This window comes from Juglans regia, chromosome 14 (genome assembly GCF_001411555.2).
Source record: "Juglans regia cultivar Chandler chromosome 14, Walnut 2.0, whole genome shotgun sequence".
Lineage (NCBI taxonomy): Eukaryota > Viridiplantae > Streptophyta > Magnoliopsida > Fagales > Juglandaceae > Juglans > Juglans regia.
The window spans coordinates 8,118,323-8,141,207 of NC_049914.1; the positions used below are offsets into that span (position 1 = coordinate 8,118,323).

Below are 22,885 nucleotides of genomic sequence, written 5' to 3' on the forward strand. Positions count from 1 at the left end.
TAAATAATTCATTGTATCACTTAGAAAAAAAATTTTATTATATTAAATATTAAATTTAGTATTATGAGACCTTGCGCACATTGAAAACTATAAAAAAATTTTAAAATTTTATTTTTTTAAAAACAAAAAATTAGATCTCAATTATTTTCATTTTATTTTATATAATTATTATAAATTTTTTAAATTTTATATAAAATATAATAAATAATTTAATTTTTTTAAATTTTAAAATAAAAATAATATTTTAAAAATATTTTATTTAACTTTTAATTTTTATTTCTTCTCAATTCATTATTTAAATCTCATTTCAATTTATCTTATTTTATCTTTTTATCTTATGTGTCGATCAAGAAGATGATGATCTGATCAACTCAGTGGTTGAGGTGCAGTGCACTCTCCCCCGCGTTAGATAGCAAACGACGTGCGGATAATTCATTCATTTTTTTTTTTTATTTCATACCACTTGCTTCTGTTCTTTCTATTAATTAAAGAAATAAATAAAAGAAATCCCAAAGGAAGGGCCCAGATTCCCTTACTGACAGTCTGTCTCTTCTCGTGGGTTGCCCCTGCCACCCTTCCTCATATCCTTCCACCGGGGAGCACTCTTGCTCTCGCTCGCTCGCTCGCTCGCTCTCTCTCTCTCTTGTTGTTGTTTCGCATTGCTCTGTGCAAAAGATTAGTCTTTAGTCCCCAAGTCTGCAATGGCTTCGATCATCGAATCTGGGTGGCTGGTACTGCCTTTTCTACCCTTTCTGATAGTTCTGTGGCAATTTTGGGGTTGACTTTTTCTATTCATCTTAGTGGTTTTTTGCAATAGTTCTCTCCTTAGATTTAGTTTCTTGATGGGTATTGTCTAGTTTTCGAACTGTACGAGTGTTTGGTGTATAATAATTTTAATGCAGTTCAAATAATGAATTTGTCTTGATTTCTTGTTTTGTGAATGTCTTGGAAATTTTAGTTACAGCCTCGCAAGATTTAGGTTCCAGGTTTTTTTTGGTTACCTTGTCATTTTTTTCTTGCTATCCTGGTTAAGGATAGAGACATTTGGAGCACAGTTTATTTGACAGTGATAATACCTATGACTCTATGAGGACAACCGCTGTTAATAATAGAATGCCTAGATGTTCTTTGAAGTTACGTTTTCTTAGATTTTTGTCTGTTCTGATAGGAACCGTACATGAAAGTATTGGGCAGAGAAATGGAGAATCTAGAACCCTGTATATCGTGGCCTCACGGTTGAGATGCTCTGATTGAGTTGTGAAATTTGTTTGAAGATCTCTACGAACCTATTATTTGAAATTGAAATTGAAATTGTCTGTTTCTTTTTGTTACTTGGATTGAGTTTTTTGGAGGTTGGACTCTGATGATGGACCTTATGCAGTTTTGAATATGCCAAATTTCCTCATTTCAGTCCTCTGGCCTTTGATCTGAAGCTTAGACGCACAAGCCTGTTAGTTGTGTCGGTGCTGTTTTACTCTCTCTAGGCTTTTTAAGGAGGAGGAATTACTATTTGTGCTTCCCTCTTTCTTTAAAAATGAGCTCTTATTTTTTTTAAAAAAATGGTAAGTAGTTTCAGTTGAACCCAATTTTCATCAATATGAATGGTCAGAATTTTTCTGCAAGTTCAATGGATAAAGGAATTCGAGTCTGATTTCACCAATTTGATTTGTGGAGTACTGATTTTTCTAGCTATGGACATAGTTATCTATGCACTAGTAGTCTTTAGTTGTTTTTGAACTATTGCTTTAACTTTGTAGAATTTCCTTTTGGTGATGCAGTATCTGACCACACATTTCAATGACTTTCAACTGGCATGTCTGGGAAGTTTCTTCCTCCATGAAAGTGTTTTTTTCTTATCGGGACTTCCTTTTATATTTCTTGAGAGGGCAGGTTGGCTGAACAGATACAAAATTCAGGTTCAGCTCTCTCTTTGCCATTACTTTGAAGTAGAGTTTAGCAGTTTCTTATTTTTTTCAAGCTCTTTCTGTTTGCCATTACTAATCTTCACTCTTTCCAGAGATTTTGAGATGAAAAATTCTACTTATCATCCCCCACACCACACACCAGCATGTGATTTGTCATTTTTTCCATTCTATTTAAACACACATATTGATGTGTAAATATGTATGTTTAAGTAGAAGGATAAAAATGACAAATCACATGTTGATGTGTGGTGTGGGGATGATAAGTAGCATTTCTTTTTTGAGATATATGGCAGCAAAATGTTGTAAAACATTCTAGCGCAAAATTAATGCATTTATAAGATAGGTTGCTGCCATGTCGTGCAATGTTTATTTTCTACAATAGAATGGTGTCGGCATTTCTGTGGAGATACTACCAAAGTTCGATGTTTGTTTCTTTCCTTTTAATAACACTTTTCTCTGAGAGCTGACCAGGCAAAATTGTTTTGAAGTTCCAATTGAAAGTTGTTCTTTGTCTTAGAAACAGTTCAACTGCATCTTCAAGATGCCTCACTATCAAAGGGAATAACCCCCCCTATTGAAAATCTTGTGTCAATTTCTTGTTACTTGCATATGGTGCATATTGATGTATATCAATGGTATGGGAACCTATATAGATATATTCATAGTTTGAGTATATAATTCTAATTTGGTTCGCAGTAATACTTGTTAGTGATAGCATTACGGGCATGATTAATGTATAAAGAGCAGCTTTAAGGAAGAAATATTTCATGTTGTCCCCTGCTATTGCATACCCAAACTTTTTCCATTTGCAATTTTTATAGCTGCCACTAATTGGTAAATAGTACAGCTATGCTGATCCTTCTCGGTGCAATCAACTTTAATTTCTCTCTCTGTCTCCTTGTTGAATTTATATCATTTAGAATCATTGTTTATTTTTGTAAACAGACAAAAAATAATAGTCCAGCAGCTCAGGAGAAATGTGTTACTCGCCTAGTACTCTATCATTTTGGTGTCAATCTTCCGGTTATGCTTGTCTCATATCCCATCTTCAAATACATGGGCATGCAAAGTAGTCTACCATTGCCGTCCTGGTATTTTCAGGTTCTTTATATGCTATAGCTTTGTTTCAGATATATATTGCTATTGCTATTGCTATTATTGTATGTAGCCCCATGAATTTTTCCTTGGACATGTAAAAATTTCCATCTTTCTTAAAAAGCGTTGTCAGCAAGATATCTGCTTTTGGTTCTGCAGGAAGGTAGTTTTAACACAGATATTATTCTACTTCATCCTTGAGGATTTTGTATTCTATTGGGGACACCGGGTTCTGCATACAAAATGGTTGTACAAGCATGTCCACAGTGTCCACCACGAGTACGTGCAAGTTGCTTTATCAATTGTTTAGTTTTTTAACTTATCAAAAACAAGTGTTTAGTTTTATGATAATCTTTTTTGTTAGGTGCTTATTTTGTTGATCTTATGGTATTATTAACACGTACAGATATGCCACACCTTTTGGACTGACTTCAGAATATGCTCACCCTGCTGAGATACTCTTTCTTGGTTTTGCTACCATTGTTGGTCCTGCTATCACTGGACCCCATTTGATAACTCTGTGGCTATGGATGGTACTGAGAGTCTTGGAGACTGTTGAGGCACATTGTGGTTACCATTTTCCATGGAGCCTTTCAAACTTCTTGCCTTTGTACGGGGGGTGAGTGTAGGTTTTCCACTTTTTGGTTCACTTGGCATCGTGAATGTGGTCAAATGCCCATAATTGACCTTTCTTTTCGTCTGAAGTGCTTGTTCCATTATTTTTCAGATCTGATTTTCATGACTATCACCACCGTTTGCTTTATACTAAGTCTGGAAACTACTCGTCAACTTTTACTTACATGGACCGGTAAGATCTGTTTTAGTGTCTCTGAGTTTTTTCTTTGCCGATTTGAAATCAATCTTCTACTACTGTAGTTGATTCTCTTAAATGCAATTGGTAGGAAAGAAAAGAAGTGAGGAAAAGGGAGGGGAAAAGGAAAACAATGTTACATGGAGGATGTAATAATAATTTAGATGAGTACCAATGCTTGACCATTTTGCTTGCTAAACCGTGATCTTTCTAGATATTTGCAATTATAAGTTGAATGTAGAATATGGTCTGTGGCATCAGAGTACTAGTTCTGCAAGGTGATCTTACTTGTCAAAAAAGTTCTTTGAGTTGATCTTGCTCGTTATAGAATGCCCAACTCGTCTTTGTTTTCCTGGATGCAATAAAATACATGTACACATGGTTGTACAAGGCCTGTTGTCAAAGGGTTGTGCAAAGGCAAAGAAGGCCTAAATTCTGTTTGGCCATCTTTGTTGACATGCTTGCACAGAAATACGCATGCAAATTGTCGTCCAAGACCTGTTGTCTGATAATTTTATTATAAATGCTTGGATTATGTCACTGAGAAGTGAATTTCATATGGTTTACCTACTGACCATATCTGGGATTAACCGTGTTAGTGGTCTATTGAGTCCCTCACTATTTTAATGGTACATATCTGGAACTTAGGAATGAGGTAGTAAATTTATTTTCTCCATGCTTTCACCAAGTGATCCCCAGTCTCTTTGGTAAAGATTTTATTTTGTGGCGCATTGCTTCCCAGAATCTGATGCTCATGGTTATCATCATTTCCCTTTAACGTTAACAAAGACTATGATGGAAAAGGTGTCTGCCATAACATAGAGAGAACTCACAGTACGGTGAAACAGTGACATGCTTTGTGAACATCTAACATCATTCCTTTCTTCTGGTTTGGTGTCACTTCCCCTTGTAATCAAACTTGGTTTCAAAGAAGTAATTAAGGGGATTGAAACATGAATTTTATGTTGGTTCTTTTCATTCCAGTCATAAACACCTGGAGCATAGCAAGTAACTGTATACTCAACCACATATGATGCGTCTTCTTTATGACTTTTCAGGGTATTTGGAACTGATGAGGGTTACAGAAGGTTGAAAGCTCTGAAGAATGGCGGAGTCGAAGATGGCAGCAAGCAAAAGTAACAGCGGAAAGTCTTTTCTAAATACCCGGGCATCAAGATGGTGCTTCCTCATTTAAAACCATTTTAGAGGTCTTGTTCTATCCTTGGTCTCTCTCTCGTCTTGTGTGAAACCACTTTTTTGTTTGTTAGATTGCTGTTTTGCGGAATCGGCGGAAAGCTTTATTTGGACATTTTTTGTTAATAATTTAATGTGGAACCTTGGAATTTTAATTGTTAATGCTCGTTAGTCAATTTTTTCAAATTTTATTCTACGTGGGGCCATTTCAGAGTTGGTAATATGGAATTGAGAAAGAGAAATATTAAATACAGTCGTAAAATGTATAAGTGTCACATAATCGTTTTGAAAAAGAGAGATCTATTATTAAAAAATTAATTTTTTTTCATATGGATTTCATATTTATTCAAAATTTTTAAAGAAATCGTGTTATATTTGTACATTTTATGACTATAAATATTATTTCTCAGAAAGAAAAAATGTTGCCCAAAAAAGTGTTAAATAAAAGTAGACACTGATAGATTTGGTTTTCAGAAAAGGGAATAAGTCTATCAGTGTTTTTGGTGACTGAATTTTACTATGCATCAGTGACTATTCATTCCTATTTCTCAAACTTGATAATTTTTAATTTTTATTTTTTCATAAGATGTAAGGTATGAAACTTGGGATGTATAGTAAATAGTGATTAGTGAAAATAATTATTCTTCGTCAAAGGCGGAGATCCTATCTTATCCGCAACATGAATAATCCAAGATTATATTGTTCTCTCCTTTATTCGTCCACCTCCTTCCTTATTTCAGTAAATCCTTTATTCTTCATAAATTAATTAAAATTTTCTGCTTATTATCCATATACCTTTATTCTTCATAAATTAATTGAAATTTTCTACTTATTATCCATATACAAGTTGGTAAGAGGAAAAAAATAAAAAAAATTATTTGTCGTGAATGAAATGAAGATGATGAATAAGATTTTTCTTGATTTACATATTGCATATGGGAGTTTCTTCTACTAGTAAGAATACGAGAATTTCAAGTGCAATAAAGATAAAACATGGGCGTATCTATTTTTGTTAATCAAGTCAAGGTTTCGTGATTTTCTTGAAAGCACGTACACTGATTTTGAAACTTGGAGGTTACGATGATATATCATTAAAAATTATTTAATTTTGTAACTATTTTATTTATATTAACTAAGTTAAAATAATAGCTTTTCTCTACATTTTTAAAACCCAAACAAAATATAATCAACTTTAAAAAGCTTCCCAAATTTTCATTTCAAGTAAATTTTAGTTTAAATTTTGAAATACCTCTTTCGAATTGAACAAAAATAATAACCCAACAAAATGGTATTCATTCTCAGAGCCCAACAAAACATTCCTTTCACTTCTTTTTTCTTGGAATTTTCTTTTTCTTTTCTTTTTTTGAAAAGAAATATCCGATCCTATCACAAAATCCCCAGCCACTACCATGAATAACCAACCCTATGGTATATCGCTACGTGTCCCTTCTGAGGTCCACCACCACCACGCTAACGTTGTCGGTACTGTGCCTAGCCAAGGCCAGCTTCGTCAGCAACATCGACGCGTCCGAGCACGCCTCGTCGGAAGTCTCGAGCAGGCCCACTTCAGGCCCACGGGGCGAACACGGAAGCGCCTGGCCCTTCCCTCGCAAGCACTTACTCGCCACCCCACATGCCGTGTCGGTGGACACCACGTCCCACAGCCCGTCGCTTGCCAGGATCAGGCACTCGTCTTCCGCTGTCCGATCAGTGATCGTCACCTCCGGCTCGCAGCTCACGTAGGGTTTCAAATAGTTATCACCTGCAGTCATAAAAACGTTTCGACGCATTTGAGAAATAATGTCATACATATATGGCGTAGTGCAAGAGCGCCAAGATGTCTTTAGGCCGTCGGGACTTACCAATAGCTCTTGACATGGCGAGAACTCCAAGAACCCGTGGGCCGTTCCAGTATATGACTCGACCACCCGCAGCCTCGATCCGACGCAGCTCGTCTGGACGGTCCGGCTTTAGCACGCATCACGAGGAAAAAAAATCACGCTTAGTTTGCTCTTCAATGTCACTTAAAAAGAATAATCTTATTATTTGTTATTTTTATAAATAGATTCGTATAATGAGCTGCAACGATCAGAACCCTCCGATTGGGTGATCTGAAGTTCACCCTGAGAAGTGCATTACTACACGGTGAACACGCGTGAAGTACCTATCTGTCATCTTAATTGAGTCTCAATGCTTTTAAGTTCCGTTTGGTTACTGAGAAACTGAAATAAGAATATCGGAAAAGGAATGTTTTTCATCGTTTCCACCCCTCTACCAGGGACGTGCCGGATTTCATTAAATGGAAACTGACCAATATCATTCATAGGATTCCGTTTCCAGGTTTCCCTCGGAGAGCGCACAGACCACACAATTCCAATTCCATCTTATCAACGAATATTCAAAGTATCTGCTGCTGTTTATTTATTTCTATCAGTTGGCTCTCGGTGTGTTTCGGAGAGAGAAAGCAATAATGCTAAAAGCAGGAGTGAAGAAGAGGGGACGCTGAAGTTACCTTGTGATCAGATGAGAGAGGAACAGGCTTGCCGTTACGGCAAAGCACGGCTCTGGAGTCGCCGCAGTTGGCGACAATGATCTTATCGGGAGTTACGATCGCAACAACCGCCGTAGATCCAACCGCATCGCACTCGGGGGACTGAAGCTCGCACCGGCACTTTGTGGCTCCAAAAATGCTCTCGTTACACGCAATCACCTCCTTGTCCATCCTTCTGAACCCTCGCTCCATCACGCTCTTCCACTCCGTTGGTGAAGGATCCTCGCTTTCCAACCCTTCCCTCACCAGTTCATGCAACCTCTCTCTACAGTTCGTCGCTACCTAAAGAAAAGAAAGCGCCAACATTTTTTAGTGAAAAATCAAAGATAAAATTATTGCAGATATGTTTCAATTGAATCACAAAGCGAGGCTCGTACATGAGAGCAACCGTGGCCGTCGTAAACTCCGAAATAATGCATTTCGGTGATTTTGCAGTCCCGTAGACAAAAGGAAGGGTAGATTGCCACTGCGTCTTCCATGTCTCTACGCCTTCCGCAAACAGACGCATAGCCAAACTTCGGGTACTCATTGCAAACTTCTGGAACCACACGGTCTGACGGAGAGGAACACCCCGTAGCAAATGAAAGATTTAAAGCCTGATTCGAAATTGAGATCTCTTTTGCCTCCGCTCTCCCGCTTTCCACAACAACCAGTTGTTTTTCCTCATCCGAAGCTGAGTTCTCCACAGCGTTTCCGCAGACCCGAGAAAACGACGGCATACAGACGTTTAGCTTTTGACGCTTCTGGCCTTCCTCCATCTCCGGTAAGGGCACAAACTTGAACCTCCTGATCTCCATTCTCCTCCGCCGCGCCGCTCGAGAGCCCCGGTCGCACGGAGTAGAAGCTTGGTTCTCACTCACCAGTCCGCTGCAGATCTTCGCCATTCTCAAAAAATTTAATTAAGCGCCTACCACCGAATGGAAAAACCTCAAATTGAAGCAAGAGTCAGGAGTCTCCAAATTACATCACAAATCCCAGATTTCACCTTGCTGCAAAAGAAAGCTTGAAAATTAACGAGGAGTGGATTGATTTGTGAGCTACGATGAAAATTAAAGATGAAAGAGAAACGCCCGCGCGCTAATGAGGTAGCTTTAAAACGACTCCCGGCAGGGTCTTTTTCTCTTTGCTCTGGTCACCAAGGACATCTGCCGGTCATTATCACGTGCTGCCCGAACACGTACTGTTGTACGTGACGTAGTGCCCGTCCGCCAAAACTAACTGGTATCCACCGTTGATCTTCTCTCCCACTGCCCCTCTCTGCTGTCCACGTCAAACACGTGTTCTACGGCTGTACGTGGTCCAATAGAAGTAGAACACCTTGGTTAGGTGAACTTCCTTTCCTGACACGCATGTGTGTACTAAGGCAGGCTTCGGAGGTTGGCTTTTAAAAATACCCTTTTATCGATTTTGATTTCTACCACGTGTCAACATCGTAGAATACAATATTTTAAAATTCCAACTTTATTCCTTCAGCCACCGTGGTCCAATGAAATCGTTCGACGTATCAGCTTTTATTTTCACCTGTGGGGTCGAACGTCCACATCGTTCACTACTAATTATAATAGAATATTAAAAAATTAGTGGAACCGTTCCCCATGCCTTGACACGTGTCGCAATCGCAGACTCTCCATTGACACGACTGGTTCGGCGACGTTACGTCTGAAATGATATTTAGTAATCTGTAAAATAAATAAATAAATAAAACCCGCTAATTGTTTTAAGATGAATATTTTTTTTTATATTTTTTTATATATATATTTTAATATATTTTAAAAAATAAAAAAATTATAATATTATTAAAAAATACTTACTTAATTATTAAGTAAAAAAAATATTAATAAAAAAATAAAAAACTCATAATGATAAAAATTAAAAATAAAAATTAACGGTAATAATAATATTTTTTATAAATAAATACAAAATTTATATAAAAAAATATTAATTTTTTAACAATACATTTCATTCATAACCTCAGTAAGCGAAATTCTGGGTTTCATAGGGAGTAATTAGATACAGCCTGTGCAAGGGTCCTTAATTTTTTGTTTTAAAAGAAAATTTAGGAATATATCTTTAACAAATTAATCTTTTCGTCATAAATTTATATTTAATTATTTTCTTTAGAAAGATATACAATATTTATGTATTGTAAATATAATTATAAAAAAATATAACTATAGATATTATTTTTAAAATATTAATATATACTCATCAAATACAACTAATTTTTTTTTAAAAGAAAAAACCAATAAATGGTTGCCGGCTATCGGATTTCGATGGTCGGCCACCGAATTACCTGGTGTCTGATTTCGGTCAATTTCAGCAACCTCTTAAAATGGCGATCATACCATACCATTATTAAAATAAATAAGATTATAATTTTTAATACTTTAAGACTCATATTTTAAGATTCAAAATTCTTCTTTTTTAAAAAGAAATTAATTTAATATAAAGTAATTTATTATAAAATTACTAGATACATGAAGGGGTGGGTACGTACCTTACGATTGAGGGACCACATTTTAATAAAAGTTGTTATAGTTATATATGCAAAACTTAAAATATAAGGAAAATGACAGAGTCATCACCGGTGGCTTTCGTTAGAATTATTACTGATTTTATCATATGTTTTTTTAGAGAAAATATACTTACAATCGTGAATTGCGTAATCGCCGCGTAATCGCTTTGAAAAAAATAAATAAAACATGGGACCCACATGAAAAAAATTAATTTTTAATAGTGGATCCTACTCTTTTTCAAAGCGATTACGCGGCGGTTACGCACTTCACGGTTGTATGTAGAATTACTCGTTTTTTATGTGTTTTTTTATAATTATTTTTATATAAATTTTTTTAAATAATTTTAAATATTTTAAAATAAATTTATAATATTATTAAAAAATATTTCTTTTATTATGAAGTAAAAAAAAATTATTTTTTTATTTTATTTCTAGATTAATAATTTTTTTTACTTCATGATTAAAGAAATACTTTTTAATAATATTATAAATTTATTTTATTTTTTTAAAATATTAAAAAATATTAAAAATTTTATATAAAAAATACATAAAAAATATATGCTGGAGCAGTACTCAAAATATAAATATCCTTCAATGCTTCATCATTATTATGGGGTCCACGTTTATAATATCTGTCAAAAAGTATTATTTCACGTGGACTTCTTTAATCTTATGTAATTGTTGCTTCCATAATTATATATTAACGTGATTATAATATAATAAAAAATCTACCAAACAATCTATTAAAATCTCATTTAAACTCTAGAGATTTATTATTCGTACAGTTGGTTGAATGGGCAATAAAAATAGGTCTAGACACTTCTATTATATTTTTTTTGTGAATTTCATAAAAAAATAATATTTACAATCGTAAAATTTTTAAATTTTGTATATTTTTTAAAAATAAAAATAAATATAAAATTCATACAAAAAAGATAATTTTTTAATAATAAATTTTAAATAATTTTAAAACAAATACACGACATTTAAACAATTAATAAGTATATCTAATATTACTCATTTCGAAATAGTATACGTACAAATACCAAAGGTATGTGTTGGCGAAATTCGTAAAGATCCCAACGCCCAAAATTGTTTGAATTAATTATATAACTAGCCCCCAGCCTCGTTATTCATTATGGCGAAAGTCCTTAGATTTGTACTTTTTCGCACATTTCATCATTGAATTACAATTTACAAGAGATTTGTTGTTTAGTCCATCGGTAAATTCTTAATGAGCAAATTTTGCTGAAAGAGGTATTTGAGTCTCACAATTTTAACTAAGAGATAAAGTTAAGAAGAGATTCAAACTTCTAAGAGAGAGATGACTTAGATTCCTAATGACGCCTAATAGAAGATAGAATCAAACTCTTAAAAGAAAAAAAATTTCACAAGGTAAGTTAGACTCTATTATTCCAAATAAATAACTTCTATAAATAGCCTACAAGAGATAACAAAAACACAACTTGATTCATTTCTTTTTTAAATACATTTATTCTCATACTGTGTTACTGACTTAAGCATCATAGTGTCCCCATGGTAACCAGTGCCACCCCTTCATTCCTTCCAAATCATTCGTATAGTTAGTGGTGTGAAACACGTCATTAACAGTGACATCGTCTGTATGATCTTTACAGACTTCAAGCATGATTTTCACATTCCAAGTACCACGCGATTGCATGCAAACCGCGACTTCTTAATGTTGGGAAGGAGAATAGGAGTATTCTGCGATTCACAAGATCGTCTCTAAGAACCATATAAGATCTCTTCAACTTTCGCACCATAGGAAGATAGCTCCATTGTAGTCCGTTCGTGAAGGTCCAGCAACCGACAACCACCTAGCTCATCGACCTCGTCTGTCGCCAGCGTGGTGGTTCCCGACCTTTCTAGAGCTCTTTGCTAGTACTAGCCCACGGGAACTCCACCTGCTTAAAACTTCTCCGACATAGATCGGTACACAAAAATTAGGAGAAAGATATTCTCTGACTTACGATTGGCAAGATCATCTACAAAAATTCAAACTCCTTCACTCATGAGATTGTCTCCAGATACTAGATAAATTTTCCCCTTCAAATCAATTATTTTTATTACGTGTTTATTTCAATGATATGTTTCTACACAAAAAGGAAAAAGAAAGATGAATGAAATCGGTGAAGTGCATGGTATGTACTGTGCACGTGACATGCACTGTACATGCCATGCTGTGTGGATAATCTTTTGCACCGAAATCGAAAAAAGGATGAATCTCCGACCATTGAGCTAGTCTCCAAAAGCCAGATGTGCTTGCAGGCCAGACACGATGGTATTATATAAATATATATAAATATATATAGAACAATGTTGAGTACAGTCTTTAAATAGAAATTATAATATAAGTTTAAATTATTTTAATTTTAAAATTTTTTAAAATTATAAAATTATTCCTCTTAAAATAATATTTTTTCTTATTTAATAATATATCTGCACATACAATTTCTACTTAAAAGATTACAAATAAAATTTCTCATATATATATATATATAAAATAGAAAAGAAAAATCGTCGCACGCACTGTGCGCGCCATGCACAGCGAACGTAATCACGTAAGGTTGTGCACCCATTCGTTTTATGTGCAGGGCCTAGGCCACTGCCCGCCACCACCGTGCTTGGTAGAGCCCAGAGACGGCCACCTGGACGAACGACCAGGTGGAGTCGGCCGGCGTCTTACCAACGGATCATCACCGCAAAGAGTCTACAAGCTGGCGGGAGAGTAACGGCCAACGCAACACCACTTGCAACGCATAGCCCACAGAGGCCACGACCTGGAGCCGTCGGCACTTTCTGCCGCCGACAAGATTGTTCCAGACCACGACACTTTCTATCGTCGCCGTCGCCACTTTCTGCCCACCGCCATCGCCGAAGCTTGCTGCAGGAGCTCCCCGACGCCAACACCACAACGCGTTCGACACCCCAGCCCATCCGCGAGCTCGTGGAGCCGCCCATGGCCACACCGCGAACCTCCGACGCCCTCTGTTGCCAGCGAAATTGTTCCAGACCACGACACTTTCTGCTGTCTCCATTTTCTGCTCACCGCCATCGCCGAAGCTTGCTGCATGAGCTCTCCGACGCGAACACCACAACGTGTTCACCAGCCCAGTCCATCCGTGAGCTCGTGGATCCGCCCATGGCCACACCACGAACCTCCGGCTTCGTCTGTGGCCGCAATGGTGGCTCTCGCAACCATCAACACAGCACGGGGTCAGGGGCGGCTCAATGCACACGGTGGCCTAAGGCCAAAATTTAAGACGATATTATTTTTATAAATTTTTAATATAATAATTCAATCAACTCTCTAATTAATATAATACAAATCAACAAACATTCTGATTGTATAATATATCAATTTTTTTTTTTAAGTGAGTTTTAAGATTAGAATTTTTTTTTTTTTAACTAAAGGCATTGGACTTGATTGTCATAACATTCAGCTTCCAAAATAGAGGTCTGAAATTCAAAACTACCTCCCCCAAATCGAAAAAAATAATCATAAAACTTTTTTTTTCAGATCATGATTAATATTATTTAAAGTTGAGATTATAATCTAAATTTTATATTCTATTCTTAATTACTATATATCTGAAATAACTACACTTTTATGTTATAAGGTATTTATTAGAAATATTAATTATTAATTTATTTACAACGCATAGCAAAATGTTAAAAAAATATCCGAGATGTGTTGGTTACAATACTAACCTTTTTTAATATCTATTTTCTATCAATTTTATTTTTTAAAAAAATATAAATAATTTGTGTCAATTTTTTTAAACAAACCACATTACCATTAGGGGCCTAATTAAGGATTGGGGGCCTTAGGCAAGCGCCTTAGTCGCCTTGCCTTTGAGCCGCCCCTGCACGAGGTGCGTCCACGATGTATGCCATGCACGAGCTCGTAATGTGCATGGCCCAGCGCACTTGCGTGGCCCACTGTGAGGATCACCGTGCATGGCAGCGTGCTGCCCGCCACCTCCCTGTGTAGCGCTTTGCAGGTCCGACCTCCCAGCTAACCAGCCAAATGAAGCCACCAGTAGAAGTTTCTTGCCGTTTCCTTGTTGCCATAGAAAGCCGAGAAATGAAGGAGTGGAGCCGTCGCGACCACCACCTGATCAGTCGGAGTTTTCTGCCGCTAGCTAGGAGGTCACCGCCCACATGGTGCTCCTTGCCGAAGTCCCTATACGTTCTCACTGATGCGCACCGCGGAAACTAGCAACTGTAGCTCTTCGTGAAGGTCCAGTCGTCAACCACCGTTTAACTCGCCGTGTGCTTCTGTCGCTGTGAACGTTTGCTACACATGAAGTTGCTGCCAACAATATGTTCCTCCAGGGGTGGAACTAGGATGTTGTGTTTGGGGGCGATTAGTAAAGTGTGTCGTATATATGAGTGAACAGTAATCGATATTTAAGGTAGTAAAGTGTGTCACTGACATTTAACATTAACCATATAAAATTGTTATCTAGGGACAAACTAAATTCTTAAAGTTGCACCCATCTAAACCTCTCACTTGAGCTCCATCGAACTCAAGTGAAAGATAAAAATTAAGATAGACATTGTCATGTAAGATTTTTTGAAACAAATGATAAAAATTAAGTAAACAAAAATAAACTTTTTTATTAAATCTAAGATTGAATATTGTAAAGTCTCTATAATATAGATAGAAATAGCTATGTGAGATTTGTTACATTCATTCCTAATTGTTAACTCGATGATAGTTATATGTATAATATATGTATTTATTAACGAAACTAATCCAAACAAGCTAGCTAGTGAAAGACTTAAAATGAAAAATGTAAATAAATAGAAAAAATGAGATTGTAAATTTACTAAATAGCTTATAAAAAGAGACCAAGATATTTTATTACCACTTATGATGTGTATAAAAAGAAATGAGAATGTGATTAGATTTTATTAATGACAAAAAATATGAGTAATTATGAAAAAATTATTAAAAAACTAAAAGAAACCTAGATAACTAAGTACTAAATGAGATTTTTGAAAATGTTTTGGGGGCAAATTATCTTTATATTAGGATATCTTTGAAAAAACCATATACTAAACTATATTTTTGAAAACTTTTGTGGGGGCGATAGCCCCCCCAACCACCAACGTAGGTCCGCCCCTGTGTTCCTCGCCACGCACGTGAGCCTTGCTCGGCGATACAATCTGATATAAACAAAAAATTCGAGCTACTTAACTCGGATTTGAACTCGCCCGGCCTCCAGGAAAGTGAACAAATAAAAATCATCAACAATTTTTATTGCTACAAAAGTGCCCAAGATCGACAGACAATTTTCTCTTACAAAAATAATTCAATAGAGAAAGGCTTCAGTCAGGGAAGAATGGAAAGCATCATTTAAATTGCTCGGAATCTAGATGACTACACGCACTGAGAATATACTTCATTGGAAATCACCCACAAGGCAAGGAAGACTGGCTACAAAGCCCCTCCAAGGCACCGCGCAGGCTTCTTAACCTGTTTATAATTTATATTACACTTACCTATTTTGTTTTAGTGAAAACCTCTTAGGATGCAGAGCAATTAAGAAGGGCGTGAAGGTCAAAGAACACCATGACCCACTTAGCAATCAAGAAGGGTGTGGAGGTCAAAGAACCCCACAGTCCACTCAGCAACTAGAAGGGCATGGAGGTCAAACAACTCCACGACCCATTCAGCAACAAGACTCGTGCCCCTCGGCAAGTAACAAAACTGACATCTTCACCATACAACTAGACCAAGGTCTCCATGGAAAGCATATGTGGTACCGTCATTGCCAGGCTACTCACGGGCATCGCCCATGTATCAATAATCTTCACCACACTTTAGCGGGGTGACTCAGGTTCACAAATCTCAAACTCGTAAATTGTATTACCCTTACCTATTTTGTTTTTCATGAGAACTTCTCAGGACGTGGTGCAAACGAGTGGGCGTGGAGGTCGGAAAGACCACACGACCCTCTCCAAAGTTCACCAACGAACAGGAGTGGAGGTCAGAAAGACTACACAGATCTCACCAAAATTCACTAAACCGAACGGGCGTGAAAGTCAGAAGACCACATGACCATCTCCAAAATTTGCCAAAACGATAGGACGTGGAGGTCAGAAGACCACACGACCCTTTCAAAAGTTCGCCACCGAACAGGCGTAGAGGTCAAAAGACCACACGACCCTCTCCAAAGATCGCCATCGAAACGGCTTAGAGGTCAGAAAACCACACGACCCTCTCCAAAGTTTGCCACCGAACAGGCGTAGAGGTCAAAAGACCACACGACCCTTTCCAAAGATCGCCATCGAAATGGCTTAGAGGTCAGAAAACCACACTACCCTCTCCAAAGTTAGCTACCAAAAGCTGAGTGACACACTTATGGTGCAGGCGAACAAGCGTGGAGGTTAGGAAGACAACACGACCCTCTCCAAAGTTAGCTACCAAAAGCCGAGTGACACACTCGCAGTGCAAGTCAATAGGCGGGAAAGGTCAGGGACCGCCCGACCTCCCAAGCGCCTAACAGGCAGACAACTCTTTAGACTGCTCGACATCAATCTTGGACAGCAGTACATCATATTCTCCAGCAGACGCCGAGTGTTTATACTCATGCCACAACCGCCTCGAGTGGGTTACCTTCGGGAATGGGCCGACAGGCTCAACAACTGCCTAAAATGAATCCAGAGGGTCGACAGGCACCCTAACCACTTAAGCGTGGGTTACTACAAACCAATAACAAAACGAGAACACTAACATAAATTTACACCAAGGGGCAAAAACTTCACCACTACCAACGGACAACAAAACTAGAATACTAACAGCAATTTACACCAAGGAGGTAGAAAATCTATTACTGCCAACCAAAGTAAAAACAGTCACAAGAATACACACAAAAAATCAATCATGGAAATATGCATTCTTCGTCGACAATAAACAAAATCTCAAGCTAACATTCACACAAATAAACAAACTCAAAATCAAGCTCCGTGCTCACACCTAACGTGGTTGAATACATTTCCTGCCCATCTCTCCAAGTTGAGCCCCTCACTGCTTAACACAAAACAAATAAAAAACCAAGGACCAAACATCAAACCAGGGACCGAACGGGAAACTAGTGACCAATTTTCTAAATTTATTTTGCAGATTATTGACTTGAAGATTCTCAAGATGTTCTAAGGCTTCACAAGGGCGTAGAGTCGCCCACGAGCCAGTAGGTAAAATGCAGGTACAAACAATGAAAAGTATTTAATTTCCCGTGTACCTGCACAAAAAAAATTAGCGGTATAATAGAAATGGATATTTGAGCCCCCACAATCTTAGCTAAGAGATAAAGTCAAGAAGTGATTCAGACTCCTAAGAGGGAAATGACTCAGTCTCCTAATGATGACTCGGATTCCTAATAGGAGATAGATTTCGACTCTTAAAAGGAAAACACTTTACAAGGAAAATTGGACTCTATAAATAGCCTATAAGAGGTAATAAAAACTCAGCTTGCTTCACTTCTTCTTTACATACATATTTTCTCATACTGTGTCACTAACTTAAGCATCAGAGTATCCTCAGGGCAACCAGTGCCGCCCCTTCATTCCTCACAAGTCATCCGTATGGTTGGTGGTGTGAAACACGCCATTAAGAGTTGCATTTGTTAAATAATACGTATGCCTATGATGTGGCTATTGTTGATGTTAATATGGATGGTCGAGACCTCACAATCCAAGCCACCCCGCAAATGAGGTTGACTTACCACCTCCCAACCATGCAAATGTCCCTCCAATCCCACCTTTCATACCTACCAATTTTTAGCTGGCCTGGACGAGAAGGGAGAGTTTGGGCTCTCTTGGCCTCCTCCATTCTAATTCCTTTTACTCTCTTTATAGTGTTTTTTCCAATTCCTTAGTTGTAGTTGTTGTCTCTTTTCCATCAGCAATTTTTTGGCCAACCCTGAGATGAACACACTCACTAAGAAGATTTCTAGGATGCGGATCTTTCAAGTAAAGCCGATAGTGTGCCAAAACAATGGGTGGGTGTTCTTATGCTATGCCCAAAGTGGGGCATGGGGTGTTCTACCTCCCTTCCTTAGAGCTATTTACACTACACACGTTGGTCGAATCAATTCTCCGCCCTCAGATTAATTAGATTTGGCCAACACGGCCTTGACGTGGACCTGGTTGGTGCATGAGTCTCACGTGACAGTAGGGGTGTGCGCGTCCAGGCTGGATTTTTTTTTTGTCCAGTCTATAACCCAGATTCGTAACTGGGTGATTTTTATTTAAATATAATTTTTGTTTCAAAACGTTGTTGTCATTTAAAAAACTAGAGTTAAAAAAAATTAGAATTAAAAAAAATGGAGCTAAAATCGGATACCAATTACAATCTGGAAATCGAATACTCGCTTGGGTTGTAACTGGTTTTACCCAAGCAGATATCCGCTCGATTTTAAAAATTCTGGTACGGATCCGGATAATATTGGATATCCAGATCTGTATCTAGATGCATAGCCCTACGTGCCAGTGTTGATGCTAACGCTTGCCAAAGTTTGCCTAAACTGTTACCAATATATTTTTGCCTTTGTCTTAACAATTCTTCTAAAATCAGATGCTAACATATTAGGGGAAAGATATTCCCATTGAGGAATATCACTGACAAAAGTCACCGATTGAGTTTTCTTTTAGTTAATGATTAAGAAAGTATTTTTTAATGAGTTTATGATTTATTCTTTTAAAATTGATTAAGAGGTTTTATGGAAATATTAAAACAAAAAAAAAACAACAACAAAACAAAATGGACGTTTAGTCACTCTCCTGGGTGGGTGTAGCATCACCCTAACATACTATTATATCCAAAATAAACCAATTCTTCGACATACAGTTGAGGGGTGCAAGCGGTGGGGAGTTGGGCTGATTCTTGTAATGTCACGTCAGTCGATATTAAAAAAAGAAGAACTACGAGTACTGTGTGAAATCGTTATCTAGAAGATGAAAATAAGAGATATCTTCTGCGCATCCCAAGCCTCAACAACTATATGTCTGAGCATGGAGCAAGCATCCTCCTGCTCCTCTTCCTCCACCATTAAACTCGACGGCACCATCGACCGCCATAACCCCATCATTAGAGATTCAAGAAGAAGCACAAGAGCTCTCTCCGTTCCATGCGCTTCTCAGCGGCCACCCATCAATCCCAAACCTTACCACCAGTTCCAAAACCAAAAGACCAAGAAAATCTCTTCTTCAAAGCTAAGAGACCAGCGAACAAAAATCTCTTTCAAGACAAGTGATCAAGATGGGTTATCGGATTACGATCCGGTTTTCTTGTTGGTTTCGGTTGCACAAAAGAAGAAGAAGACTCAAGTTGTAAATGATCAGGATGAATCCTCTGTTTCGAAACTTGTCTCTTTGTGGTCTTGCCCAAAATCTTCTTCATCCGACCAAGTTCATTCACAAGCTAGCTCTCTTTTCATTTGAATGCAAGAATCAAAGAAATGAGAGAATCATTGGCAATGTTGTTTTCGTATGATCCATATTGATATTCATGAAATATTTGTATCTATCTATCTATCTTGCTATGGGATTGTTCTACAGATACAAGCTTAAATTGGATGGATGCACCATCAAGTTGCAAATTTTTTTTTGTTCTTTTTCTTAAATCTAAAGTTGCTCCCTTTATAAACCGTTCAAACTAGAGAAGCAAAATTTCAAAATCTTGCAACTTTTTCTTGTGGGGTTTTTATTGTAACGTATTATGATGGAGGGAGGGAGGAAGGCTTTGATGGAGGGATGACTCGAGGGATCTGGCTTCAATGGAAAGAAATGCAGAGGAGGGAAGATGGAACTGATGTAGGGAGAAATGTTTGGGGTCAAACGATGCATTTCCATTTTTTCCACTAAACAATGCGTTTTTATTTTACCACATCAACCGCGTTTCCCCTGCGCTTAAGCGAGGCGACTAAGTTTAGCTTTTTTCAAAATAAATAAATCCAAATCGTTGCCACCCGGACCCAATTATATAAAGACCACTACTCTTGTTATCAGCGGGCAGTCTCTACTCGTGACAACCCAACCCCTTCTCTTTTTTTAATTTATTTTTTATTTCAGCTCTCGGGATAGAAAAATTATATTTGCAGTTGTGAGTGTGAAAGCGTCGCACAATCATTTTGAAAAAATTAAATAAATACAGAATTCATATAAAAAATTAGTTTTTAATAATAGACCTCACTTTTTTTTAAAATGACTGCACGGTACTTATACATTCCATAACTGTAGATAGTATTACTCTCCAGGATGAGAGTCACACGTATATACGAGTATGAAGAGTTTTGCAAGAATGTACAACACAATGGAGTCCAGATTTTTTATGTATAGGTTATCCTTATGGCTTCTACAACGCAGAATTACGAGAACGAGGAAGTGGATCATTCCAATGACCACTCGTACTGAACAACAACTGCAGCCACGCCAGCCACAATGGTCTCACTCAGGGCTTGGAATTACAATCCGCTTGTCAAATTGTACTAAAAATGCCATTTGTGCAACTTCCTCTGAACAAGGGGTAGAAATATTTATTTATTTTTAATATCCATTTATTTATTTATGTTTTATGTTTTATTATTAGATTAATGTTAGATATAATTATAAGTTATCTATGCATAAATTCGGCATTTTTTTTTAAAACCGTGAGGTCTAATATTAAGAAATTAATTTTTTTATGTGAATCATATATTTATTCATCTTTTTTTAAAGGAATGTGCGGCATTTGTGAACTTTAGGATTGTAAATATTATTTCTGTAAATATTATTACAGAGGATATTTACAGCTATAAAATGCGCAAGAGTGCACACCTCTTTTAAAAAAGTAAGTATATATTAAATTTACATCAAAAAATAAGTTTTTTAATAATAGACTTTACTTTTTTTTAAAAATAAGTGAGCATAACAACTGAATCAAGCATTCTATGTTTTTTAAAAAAAAAAAAAAAAAAAACCTAAGAACATTGGTATTGGACTAACCAAATGCCAATGAATCTTTGTATTTTGGCTAGCCATGAGTAAAATCCTTTCTACTGGACTAGCCAATTAAACCACTAAAGCTCAACATACGAGCTAGAGTAAATTAAGTAATATTTTAATTAAGTAAATTAAGCTCCCTAGTAATTTTGGGTATATACTATTCACTCACTAAGTAATATTTTAATCATTTCTAACAACCATTATATTATCTGATTATTTTAAACTCTATATTATCTATTTTAATTTTGATAAATAGTCTGTTATTTTCTACCTTATTCTATTTCATTAATAATAATTAAATTATTAATTAATATATAAAATGTATATGCAAAATATTACAATTTTTTTATAAAATATTATTAAAATATATAATATTATATTATTATTTTGACTTTAAGGTAACTAGTCCAATATGGATTGAGCTAGACAAAAATTAATGCTATAACCAAAACTTAAAATTCTAACCAAAATTTAGACTCGGGGCCAATATTGCCAATGCTCTTAGAGCATCCTCAATGGCTTAGCTAAATTTCAAAAAATTACTTCAAATAGCTATTAGGATATAAAAAATGATGGCATTGGATTATGCAAATTCCAAAAAGATATACTTTAGCTATAGTAAATCCAAACTTTTAGTCATATTTGGATGTGCACTGTAGCATTACCAAATCAATTGTTTGTTATTATTTCATCTCTCTCCTCTAACTTTTTATCTTTCTATTGAAATCTATGAAGGAAAAAAGGGTAAAATTAAATAAATTACGTAATTTAAATTAAATAAATAGGTAGAATGGTAAAATATGCTAAAATTAAATAAATTAATAATTAAAAAATAAAAATATTTTATTATTATATAATGAATAAAAGAATAATCTAATGTGAAGATTTGATATGTATAGAATAACTAAAGTTAATTCATCTTATATTATTTTATAATTATATAATAAATAACCTAATATGAGAATTTAATGTGAATGAAATAACTAAATTCATATTCATCTAAGATTAACTACAAGTTGGGTTTAACTTTTGCTATCAACAAGAGTGCTATTACACTCTTGGCAAGTGGACAGTTAACTATCAATCATTTATTTTTTTCAGATGATAGTATTTTATTTTGTCAAGCATCATCCATTGAATGGAGTAGATTGCAAGGTTTGATTGGACAATATGAGTTTTCATTAGGACAAAGATTAAATAAAGAGAAGTCTTCCTTATTTTTTAGCAACAACACAAGGGTAGCTGCTATAGATAGCATTCTTAGTATAGCAGGTATGAGATCGATATTATCCTTTGAAAGTTTTGTAGGTTACTTGTTTTGCTAGGAAAATCAAGAGGAAAGGCCTTCTTTGCTATTCTAGACAAGGTGAGAGGAAAATTTAACAATTGGAAGTGGAGATTTCTTTTTAGAGTAGGTAAAGAAATTCAGCTTAAATATGTCATACAAACCATTCCAACTTATTCAATGGGGGGTTTTTAAGCTACCTAAAGGCCTGTTGCATGAACTCAATAAATTGATTAAAGGGTATTATTGGGGACAAATCAATCAAGAAAGAAAAATAAGCTGGATTAGTTGGAACTAGATGGGAAAATAAAAAAATGCAAGAGGATTGGGTTTTAGAGATTTTGAAAACTTTAATATTGCTTTGTTAGTAAAGCAAATATGGAGATTATTGCAAAACCCAAACTCAATCGCTGCCCAGGTGCTACAACTTAAGTATTTTCCACATTCAGATTTCTTTAATGCAAAGTTAGGTAGCAGTCATTCTTTCTTATGC

At 36.2% G+C, this 22,885-nt stretch overlaps 2 protein-coding genes across 2 annotated transcripts; one reads left to right on the forward strand and one right to left on the reverse strand.

Moving 5' to 3' along the window:
* The first annotated feature begins 507 nt into the window (after positions 1 to 507).
* On the forward strand, positions 508 to 5,219 carry LOC108998492 (methylsterol monooxygenase 2-2-like). The gene is made up of 7 exons (XM_018975050.2): positions 508 to 731; positions 1,779 to 1,916; positions 2,871 to 3,016; positions 3,180 to 3,299; positions 3,427 to 3,639; positions 3,748 to 3,828; positions 4,890 to 5,219. The coding sequence occupies exons 1-7, from the start codon at positions 702 to 704 to the stop codon at positions 4,969 to 4,971; spliced, it is 810 nt and encodes a 269-aa protein (XP_018830595.1). The 5' UTR covers positions 508 to 701; the 3' UTR covers positions 4,972 to 5,219.
* A 1,065-nt stretch (positions 5,220 to 6,284) lies between these two features.
* On the reverse strand, positions 6,285 to 8,771 carry LOC108998487 (probable protein phosphatase 2C 24). The gene is made up of 4 exons (XM_018975043.2): positions 7,954 to 8,771; positions 7,538 to 7,858; positions 6,888 to 6,993; positions 6,285 to 6,787 (listed from the first exon to the last, which is right to left on the reverse strand). The coding sequence occupies exons 1-4, from the start codon at positions 8,458 to 8,460 to the stop codon at positions 6,462 to 6,464; spliced, it is 1,260 nt and encodes a 419-aa protein (XP_018830588.1). The 5' UTR covers positions 8,461 to 8,771; the 3' UTR covers positions 6,285 to 6,461.
* Between the last annotated feature and the right edge of the window lie 14,114 nt (positions 8,772 to 22,885).

What these genes read in the sequence shown, in the direction of transcription:
- LOC108998492 (XM_018975050.2), top strand. Translation starts at nt 702, where the DNA reads ATGGCTTCGATCATCGAATCTGGGTGGCTG. An exon ending in GTCCACAGTGTCCACCACGA is followed by an intron (nt 3,300 to 3,426) that starts GTACGTGCAAGT and finishes TAACACGTACAG; the next exon opens with ATATGCCACACCTTTTGGAC. An exon ending in ACTTTTACTTACATGGACCG is followed by an intron (nt 3,829 to 4,889) that starts GTAAGATCTGTT and finishes ATGACTTTTCAG; the next exon opens with GGTATTTGGAACTGATGAGG.
- LOC108998487 (XM_018975043.2), bottom strand. Translation starts at nt 8,460, where the DNA reads ATGGCGAAGATCTGCAGCGGACTGGTGAGTGAGAACCAAGCTTCTACT. An exon ending in ACGGCCACGGTTGCTCTCAT is followed by an intron (nt 7,859 to 7,953) that starts GTACGAGCCTCG and finishes TCTTTTCTTTAG; the next exon opens with GTAGCGACGAACTGTAGAGA. An exon ending in CGCCATGTCAAGAGCTATTG is followed by an intron (nt 6,788 to 6,887) that starts GTAAGTCCCGAC and finishes TTATGACTGCAG; the next exon opens with GTGATAACTATTTGAAACCC.